We start from the raw sequence: 9,963 nt of genomic DNA, 5'->3' as shown, positions 1-9,963 counted from the left end.
AGGGAAATAAGCCCAGAAAGTGGCCATCATCCGTCAATCCCTCCCCCAAAACGACACCAGAAATGCAGTACCTCTTCCTCTTGCCTTACAGCCTCCCTAGCAGAAGCCTCTTACATGAGGACTCTAGTCAAAATAACGGGGGTGGCCAGGGAGCGCATGTTATCATCCAGTTTTAGAGAAAGAAACAGACCCTGGAAAGCGAGGGGCACTGCCCGCAGTCACATAGCTGGGAGTTATCGGAGCCGAGATCTGTAGGAGGGCAGAATGCAATACAGCAACGTTCAGTCGTGAGCTCCTCCAGAGCGGGACCGTCCCAGCTCTGTGCACCGTGGCACTGACGGGTTTGCTGACTGACTGCAGGGAGGGGAGGAAGAGCCTGCAGACCCGGGTCCCCATCCTAGCGCTGCCGCTTGGTAAGCGACCTCCTGTCCTGTCTGGGAGGATTCACCCTAAGCGCCCCTCAGTGAGAGCACTTGCACCGGATACTGTTTGGAAATGGAAATATAATCTGTCCACTTCCCAAACTACATGCTGACTTCAGTGAGCCCATAGCTGGCTGCTCTAGGAAAAAAGAAAAACAAGAAAGCTAGACTCGCTCTCCGCGTGCCTGCTGAGACTTGCCAGACTCCTGCCAGGGGGTCAGAGGGCCCTCACTTACAGACCCCCAGGCGCTGGACTGCTCTGGCGATGCCGGAGAGCAGTAGTGGGGGCAGGGGGGTCACGGCTGATATTTTGATCTCGGGGTCCTCCCACCTCGAGCTCCGTTATGTATGGGAGAGGGCAGAGCACAAAGCAGTCAAAGCCATACTGTTTATTTACAAATGACAACTCTCATTTCTAGTCCTAGCGCCCCCTCCCTGCCCCCAACAGGCACTCAGAATAAGGACATCTCCCAGCCTTTGGGCAGAAGTCAGGCATAAAGGTTCACCCTCGCAGGTCCCCCAGACGCCACAAGTGGAGGGGGCGCAGGAACCTCTGCATGAGACCCCCCGCACGGCCACTCGCCCAGCTGAAGACCCCCAGGGAGGGGCCTGCCGGGGAGGCCAGAGCCCATTTCTGGCTGGTTCTAATTGCTTACTTAGGAAGATTTTCCTCTGGATGATCCAGAACTGAGCCCTAATTTCCACCTAGTGTTGACTTCTACCCTCTGGTGGACAGAGCAGAATCAGCCTAATCCCTCTCTGAGTGACAGGCTTCACAGGCTCCTAAGAAACTGGATGGGGCTGCCGAAGGGCTGGTCATGTTAGTGAGGCCTCTGCCGCCATGTCTCAGAACAGAAAGACACACACACCTTCCCTCATGACATAAGCCTAGGTTGTGGGAAAGAAGCCAATTTATGAAATTAAATAAAGTCCATACATAAGGGGGCACGCAGGAAGTGGGGGGACAGGGGCTCCGGCTGGCATCCATCCTTCACACCCCTAACCCCACCAAGGCTGACCCCCAACATCTGGCCCAAGTAGCAGAGCTTAAGTGCATAGCACCATCCCCACCCCTACCCCTTTTCCAATGAGGCAGGGAAGTCTAGGGAAGGGCCAGGGAAGAAACGGGCAGAGAAGGCTCCAACCCCTTAGCTCGAAGGGTCTATTTCTCCTGCCCCAGGGTCCCTGGGTAGGTAGGGAAGAGGGTGGGCCAGCAAGGCGAGAGCGCATTGAGCAGCTCCCAATCTGAGGGCCTGGAGGGGTCGAGGGTAGTGGACTCGGTTCTCTGGACATGGAAAGGGGAAACGAGACCCCCCGGCTAGGGGGGGCAGAAGTCGGAGAAGTAGGGATGCTGCAAAGCTTCTTCCGCTGAGATGCGCTGAACTGGGTTACACTTGAGCAGATTCTGGAGGAGAGGAAGAAATTGGAATGGGGCTAGACAGGATGGGGACCCAGTTTTTCCCTTCTCCCGACTCCCAGAGCACCCCCAGCCATCCCCTCCCCCAGTATAAGAAGCACATGCACTCCCCCCGCCTTCCTTCTCCCCCATCCACAATCAGCCAGACTCTTCCTCCTCTCAGTCCCAGAACACCCGGGCCCCTTACCTGCAGTAGGTCCCTCCCTGTGGCATTGAGCTTGGGGACAACATTGACAAGTGACGTCGTTGCTGGATACATGGGGTAAGGCTAGAGAGGGAAGCAGGGGCTCAGACACATGGCAGTGTCCTTGGGAACTGGGGGGGTGGGGTATTAGAGTTTCAACAGAGGCTGAGCTGGGGCACAGGAGAAAGGGGCCAGACACAAGGGCCACAGGAGGGGGGCCAAGGAAGCAGGAAGGAGATGCAGGAGGAGGAGATTCGGCTCTCAGACATCAAGGAACTCCTCGGCTGAACTCACGCCTACCTTGTAGTCTGGAAGCTTGGTCATGGCAGGCCACTGTTCTTCAGTTGGGGTCCCCAGCAGCGTGAGAGCCAAGGTTAAGGGTTGTGATGAGAACTGAGGGAAGGCTGTTAGGCCTGAGATCTGGGACCCTCACTTCAGCCTCTGCTACCCCCCACAGCTAGTGAGCCCCCAGAAAAGTGGGTGTGTGAGCGTGTGTGAGGGAGACCAGTTCGAAGACCTGTCTGAAGTCCCAGAGCCCGTCCGCAGCAGAGCCACAAGACTCTCAATGGCACTCTCCAGAATCACAGCGCTTCCGTCCTTGGTCTCCCCTTGCCCTCCACCTCCGTGACCAAGCTCCTGAGGTCTCTGCATCCACTCCACCTTGATCCGTGCTGATGGATCTCCTCCTCCCTCCTGAATTCTTCCAGCACAGAACACTACTTTGATCCCAGCTCTTACAGTCTGAGGTTCTTTTCTACTCCCAACTCCCACCTCAAAATCTACTTAATTTGTCATATTAATTATCCTTAATTTCCAAGTTAAAACCTCTCTACTTCTAACTCCCAAGCCATTTTTCCTGTCCTATGCCCCTTCAGGGAGCTTTCCTTGGGTAATCCAAGCCTGCTACTACTCCCACTGTTACTGTTTTCCTGGGGGCCCAAAACTGGTCACCTATGAAAGCATTTAATAAGAACATTTTTTTAAATAGCTCTTCAAAAGTTTATAAAGCGCTCTATGAGCCCATTTGATCCTAACAACAATCCCATGAGGTAGAAAAACCTTAAGAGCACAGATCTAGTGTTGAACTAAGAGATCTGCTAGTCCAGTGATTTCCATTTAGTGGGAATTCTCCAGGGCACTATAATTAGCAAACTACAGTCAGGAATATCACAAACAGTATATTCGTTTACTCTAGAAGTTCTCAACACTTGATTGTTGCTGCTGAAAGGGGTTTATGGACCCCCCCCCAAAAAAAAAAAAGCAGAAAACCATTGGAAACTACTGATCTAGTCCAATCCCTTTTTACACGATAACACTGAATCCCAGGCAAATGCAATCACTCGTCCCAGGTAATAGTTAGCAAGCAGCAGAGCTGGGCCTTGGTCTCCCAATGCTGCAGCACACTGCCCCTCCCTTTGTTAATAAGAAAACCAATGCCCAGGGAAACTACAATGGCCCAGCAGGAGCTGAACTCAACCGACCTCCCGCCTCCAATCCTAGTGTTCTCACTAACAAACCCTGGTCTCTCACTCCAGGGATTGAAATTAGAGTCATCCTCACTCCTTTCCACTCCTTTTCTCCTCTATATAGCCGGCTGTTGAGGCTTCTCAAGTCTACACCCTTAATATTTTAACACATATCCCCTTGTCCTGACCCAGCTGCTCATCCCCTCTGACTTAGCTGCCTGGCCCCTTCACAGGCCTCCCTGCTTCCACTCTCCAATCTATCCTCCACATGGCCGCCAAATGAACATCCTTAAAACACGGCCTGAAGCTTCCTTCAGTGGGCGGTTTCCTGGTCTCTCTAAAATAAAATTAAAATTTTCCTTGGCATTTAATGCCTTTCATGGGTCTGACTTCAATCTGTTCTTTCCGACTAACTTCACATTAACTCCCCTTACACACTCTACACTCTAGCTATATTGGATATCTTACATATCTCATATAGATGTACTCCATCTCCTGCCTCCAAACCTTTGCAGAGGCTACTTCCAACATCTGGAACACTTTCCCCTATTTACCTCTAGGGAACTCCTACTACTGGTTTTTTTTTTGTTTGTTTGTTTGTTTTTTTCCTGAAGCTGGGGTTAAGTGACTTGCCCAGGGTCACACAGCTAGGAAGTGTTAAGTGTCTGAGACCAGATTTGAACTCGGGTCCTCCTTAATTCAAGGCTGGTGCTCTATCCACTGCACCACCTGGCTGACCCCAACTCCTACTACTGTTAAGGCTCAGCCAAGTGCAACCTAATCCATTGGCTTGATCCAGTTGTTCAAGTCACTTCATTTTTTAAAAAAATTATTTATCTAAACCTATTTTTTCCCTCCCTGTAGAATATAAGCTCCTATATGTGTTCCCTCATCCCTAGCACCTGGCTATAAATAAATGTTGAGTTGAATTCTTTGCACTGAAGAACTGCATTTTGTCCATATAACATGACAAATGTGTGTTTCTATTTCATCAGAGTCCTCGCCTTGTATCTCAAGGATTCCTGACTCCTTTGTAGCCTGTACCTCTCCAACTCTACCCTGTCCCTAGCCCAATTCATGTCCACACTCTATTTCCTACGGGCTCAGGAATTATAATTCGGCCCCAGGATCTGGGGAGGGAGATTCTCTAACTCAAAGGTGGAGATGGAAGGATATCGAAAGATTCTTTTCAGTTGATCATCTACATCATTTCCAGGGAAGAGAGGCCGCCCAGCATTGGCCAGTTCTGTGGAAGACAGAAAGTCCATGAGAGACTGTGGATGGCTCATGCTTCAGACGCGCTCCCGGTCCCCTCCACCACCGCCTCAGACCACCCTCGTGCTTAATGTGCTTCTCCCCAAGTGTTCTCATCCCCACCTCCCCTCCAATCAACTGTCCACAAACTCTTGTTCCCTGAGAATATAACCAACAGATCTGGCTGACTGATAGGGAAGCAAAACGGCCAGATCCAGCCTCCCCCATCTTATCACCTGCAAAGATGCAACCAGCTGACCACATGTCAATGGATGTGGAGTATAGTTTGGCCCCGAACAGGACATCTGGTGGGCGGTACCACAATGTGACCACCTGGGGGAGATGGAAAGGACCCAAGCCCACAGTGACCCTCCAAGACAGGATAACAGAGTTGGGAGAAGATTCCCTCACAGAGGAGGGAACAGAAATGAGGAAGAAAGAATGATGTTCCCGCCGCCCCCCCCCCCTTCCTTCTGGGTACCTAACTCCCAAGGCTCACCTCTGCGGAATAACATCGAACAGGGATCCCGAAGGCTCGCGCCAAGCCAAAGTCAGCCAGCTTGAGCTCCCCATTCTGAAGTAGAGGAGTGAGAAGTACAAAGGGAGGATCAGTGAGAATCAGGAGACGCCAAGGATAAAACAAGGACATTTCCACAGCTCACACAGTGCATTCCTCACAACCACCCAAATGTCATCGCCTATTTTACAGAGTAAGAGACTGAGGTTCACAAAGAGAAAGCATTTGCCCAGTCACACAAGTGAACCCAGGTGTGCTGACTTCAAGTCCAGTGGAACTTTTTTTACTCTGTTATTCTTTCCCATTTAGAGAAGATCTAACTGGTCCCAGGGAGGGCTTCTCCCTCAGCCTGAGCTCTCAAACCTAGACCACAGGCACCCACTTCCTAGTCCCACCCTTTGCCACTCTCTCCCCGACACAATACCCGGTTAATTAGAAGGTTCTGGGGCTTCAGGTCCCGGTGCAGAACGTTACGGCTGTGGCAGAACCCAAGGCCTTTAAGCAGTTGGAAAAGGAATGACTACAGAGAATGCGAGAAGGGGAGGAAAACATCAGATATTCTCATATACTGTCCCAACTAGCCCTAGATTAGACTGCTCCCCGATACTGTTACATCGCTCCCATGAGGGCCTTTCCCCTGCAGTACAACTCTCTCGTTTGGGGCTCTGGTTCTGTCCCCACTCCCAGCCCAAAACAAATCCATCCTTCACAGCTCAGCTCGAATCCCGTCTCCCCTGAGAGAGCCATCCTCGGCCCCTCGGATCCACATCTCCCTGTCCTGACCTCCATCAGTCTGCCGGACACAGCCTGGCCCTTCGTCATGCACTATCTTAAATAACCCTCCAGCTACTTCATGTCCCAGTTTTTCATTCTAACAATACTTTGCACTCTGTGAAAACCCTCGTCTTTCTCTTAGACAGCAGCCCCAGCACGAGGCAGGCCATGCCAATAGGCGCTAGTAGCCTGTCAGACTGTGTTTAATTGTGTCATTGAGTCATGCCCCACTCTCACTGATCCCACTGGGGGTTTTCTTGGCAGACGCAGGAGGGTTTGCCGTTTCCTCCTCCAGCTCGTTTTACAGACGAGGAAGCTGAGGCAAACAGGGGGAAGCGGCTTGCCCACGAGTGAGTCTGAGCCTTCCTTCTCTGCGCTGTGAGACGCAGCCTGTGCTTACCTGGATTGTGTCGGACAATTTCTACCTCTGGCTCCCTGGGCTGGGCTCCGCACTTTATACAGAGACAATGTTCCACACACGTTTGTGGAATCAAATACAGACCCACTCTCGACTAAGGCCCAATAGCGTCTAAGCTCGAAGTTCTGCCCTTGTTTCCCCATTATCACCTCACCTTCACAATCTCGGGGTCCAGGTCTCCATTGCAACTGTCAAAATATTTCTTCAGATCCTGGGGGAAGGGGAACAAAGATGGCTTGTCTCAGCCTGACTCTTTGCACATCAGGGCTGCCCCTCCCCTGGGCTGCCCCCTCTCCTTACTTGGTCACAGAACTCAAAAACCAGGGTCAGTTTCTTGTCACTGTGCAAAACATCATGAAGCCTTGTTGGGGAGGAAGAGAAAGGGAAGGGAGAAAGGTGACATCAGGCTGAATTCTCCAACTCTCACCCTTAGGCAGATCTTTAGTCCCAGCTCCGGACTTGGAAGCCCCAGGCCTCCCACTTGCAGGCCCCAACCCAGAATCCTTTAATCCCCCACGCCGAGTCCCCCCTCAGGCACTGATTCCCCCTCCCCCCAATGTCCCCAGTCCTAACTTCCCAGCCCTAATCTGTCCGTGCTCCACTCCTCCCAAGGATGGGGACAGGTGCAATCATCTCGGTTTGGCAGAAACCCTGGGGACCTTCCCCTCTCTGACGGACAGACTGAGAATTTTTTGACCAGGTGAAAGAGGCCACTCTTTGCCTCAATTGCCCCCTAATTAATTTTAACTTAATTGATTAATTTCATTAACCACTGAGTGGATGCAGCCTGGTTGAGCTGAGACCTGAGATGAGCTTAAAAAAGGCCGGGGTCCGCCATGCACGGCGCCATCTCCAGTGGTCCTCATCTCCAGCCCGGAGGGGAAGTGAGGCAATGGCCTTGCCCAGCCCCCCCCCCATTCAATCCAATGCCCCAGGAGGCCAGCGAGGGACCCCGCCCCCTCCCCGGACACACCTGACAATGTTCTTATGCTTCAGCTCCTTAAGCAGGCAGATCTCCCTCAGGGCTGAACTTGGGACCCCCTGGAGGGGCGGGAGAGAGGGAGGTGGTGAGACTGGCGCCCGACACCCGCACCCCCCCCCCCCAAACCCAGGGCCCACCTCGTCATCGTCGTCCAGGCGAACGCGCTTCAGTGCCACGATCTCGTGGGTCTCCCGGTTCTTGGCCTTGAACACTGTTCCATAGGTGCCTGGGGGGGAGGGGGAGGAGTCAGGCTGCTTTCCAACCCCCTCCCCCCACCACATTCCTCCCCCGGGGCTGGGGCGGGTTTGCTTTGGGGGGGTCCGGGAAGGAAGGGGTGGGCGGAGGGCAGCAGACAAAGGGGCATTTAGGACTTAAGGAAATAGAAGCAAGGGCAGAAGAGCCTGGAGGATGTGTGGTGGGAGGACGGACTAGGAAGGCCGGTCCTGGGCGAGGAGACCAGAGGGGAAAGCAGCGGGGTCCGCAGGGGGCGGAGAGGACTGGAGGGCAGCGGGGGGAGGGGAACAGGGTGCTGGGCAGGGGTAGCCGGGGAAGGGGAATCCTTTGCAGATGGGTTAGGGGGATGGGGCTCCATGCAGGGGGATGTCCATTTTGCAAGAGGAGACGCCTGGCTCGGGGAGCCCGAGGGGCCCGTTTGCACAAGGGGACGGCTGCGAGGCTTGGAAGGTCGGAAGGAGGAATTGCCAGGGTCTGCAGAGGAGTAAGGGGTAAGGGGCAGAGGGTAAAGGGGGTGGGGGAGGGTCTTTGCAGAAGAATTTCCCAGCAGGTTACCTTCGCCTATTTTCTCCAGTTTCTCATACTTCTGCATCACGGCGACCACGGGGCCCCCGGCGAGCCCCGGGCTGCCAGGCTAGGACCCCGGCTCAGCTGGGGAGGAGGCTCCAAGGAGTCCCCCCAGGCCGCGCCCCGCCCCGCTCGCCTGCCTGCCCGGACGTGGATTATGGGACCTGAAGTCCTCGAGGCTTCCCGGCCTCCGGGAAAAGCTCGAGCCAGAGGAAGCCGAGGACTACAAACCCCGGCGTGCTCTTCTCCAGGACTCGCCTGTCTCCGGCTCCAGGGACGCCAGCCGGACGGTGGAGACAAGCCCCGGACTTCAAGTCCCAGAAAGCCGCTTTTTTCGAGGCCGTCGCCGTCGCCGTCGCCGCACCGCGTCTCCCATCATGCACCGCGTAGGGTTCTTCCTCTTCCAGCGAGCTCGAAGACTAATGTGGGACTACATGTCCCAGAATGCAGTGGGGAATCTAGAAGGGATGGTCCGGATCCTGCGCAGAACTGCTCCGCAAGACCCGGGCCGGGGTGTGTGTGTGTGGGGGGGGGGGTCCTTCGATAAAACAGCTGCTGGGGACCTCCGACTCGTTCTACTGTGCCCCTCTTCTCCAGACCCCTTGTAACGGGAGGGACCAATGATGATGTCCCGCTGATACCCAAGCTGACCATGTGACCCCACAATAATAAGCTGACCACAGGAATGGATGAAGCTGGCACGGGCCAGTGGACCACTAATGACTCCCCTTCTCCAAAACCCGCCGGGGTCTCTTGCTACCCTCAGGTCAATGTTCTACCAAGTTCTCTCCTTGCACTTTAGCAGGCTCGCCGAGGGACTGGGCCTTTAAGAGCCCAGGTCACCCCGGGGTGTCCCGGACGGTTTCAGGCTTTCAGAATAGCCTTAGATGGGGTCCTACCCCCTTATTTTATAGACGGGATGCTTTGAGAGAGGTCTGTTTGGGGGTGAGACAGAAAGGAGGATAAACTCTTTTGGAAGCCCGGAGATAGACGCACAGACTTACATTAACGTAAAATAGCTAGCATTTACGTAGTGTTACACACACATCTCACCGGATCCTCCTAGCAACCCTGAGCGGGGGGTGTTTCTAGTATCCCAGTTTTACAACGGGGGAATTTTAGGAAACAGGCTAATTCGCCAGGGTCTCACAGCTGGTGTCTAAGGCTAAATTTGAACTCAGGGCTTCTTGACTCCATTCAGGCTCTCTGGCTACTTAGCTAATTGTACGCTCCTTTTGGGCAGCACTGTTTTTTATTTCATTTTTTGTAAATCTCCTGCCTTGTACATAATCTGATAAATATTGAACCAACTTAATAATATGTATGTGGCCTTATAATTTCTTAAATTCTTCCAAAACTCGTTTTTACATCCGTTATGAAATTAGACCAACAACTCTGCCAGGGTAAAATAATGGCAGATAATATCCTCATTTTACAAATAAATAAACTGAGCCTGAGGGACGTTATCATTTGTCCGAAGCTAAAGGATGGTATAGTGGGGGTATATTTGCAATCAGAAAATCTGAGAATCTCAGATTGTGGGACTTTGATGAAATTATACCCCCTCAGTGGTTCCCAGAAAATCTGTTAATTGAAGTTTGAGTTTGGAAATATCTTTGAACTTTAAAATTTATAATAAAAACTATAATAATTTAAAATTTAAAATATATAATTACTAAACCACAGGTGTTCTGACTTGTAGTCTAGTACTCTTTCCAGTACAACATA

The 9,963-nt window shown here is 52.6% G+C and overlaps 2 protein-coding genes across 2 annotated transcripts in view; one reads left to right on the top strand and one right to left on the bottom strand.

The window, feature by feature from the left end:
* ASIC3 (acid sensing ion channel subunit 3) overlaps window positions 1-7 on the top strand; it is a 7,845-nt gene extending 7,838 nt beyond the window's left edge. The window contains 1 exon segment of the mRNA XM_074267489.1: window positions 1-7. This exon segment is cut by the window's left edge and continues 707 nt beyond it. The gene's annotated coding sequence lies outside the window, so the exon portion shown is untranslated.
* A 1,308-nt stretch (window positions 8-1,315) lies between these two features.
* Window positions 1,316-8,506, bottom strand: CDK5 (cyclin dependent kinase 5). The gene is made up of 12 exons (XM_074267491.1): window positions 8,224-8,506; window positions 7,572-7,660; window positions 7,426-7,493; window positions 6,753-6,813; window positions 6,607-6,663; window positions 5,685-5,780; window positions 5,243-5,317; window positions 4,980-5,076; window positions 4,666-4,735; window positions 2,324-2,384; window positions 2,027-2,107; window positions 1,316-1,827 (listed from the first exon to the last, which is right to left on the bottom strand). Exons 1-12 carry the CDS (start codon window positions 8,258-8,260, stop codon window positions 1,741-1,743), a joined length of 879 nt encoding a protein of 292 aa, XP_074123592.1. The 5' UTR covers window positions 8,261-8,506; the 3' UTR covers window positions 1,316-1,740.
* Between the last annotated feature and the right edge of the window lie 1,457 nt (window positions 8,507-9,963).

The sequence above is a fragment of the Sminthopsis crassicaudata genome, chromosome 5, assembly GCF_048593235.1.
Source record: "Sminthopsis crassicaudata isolate SCR6 chromosome 5, ASM4859323v1, whole genome shotgun sequence".
Classification (NCBI taxonomy): Eukaryota; Metazoa; Chordata; class Mammalia; order Dasyuromorphia; family Dasyuridae; genus Sminthopsis; species Sminthopsis crassicaudata.
The sequence above is the reverse complement of the archived record's forward strand: the minus strand, read 5'-3'. Positions and strand labels throughout refer to the sequence as shown.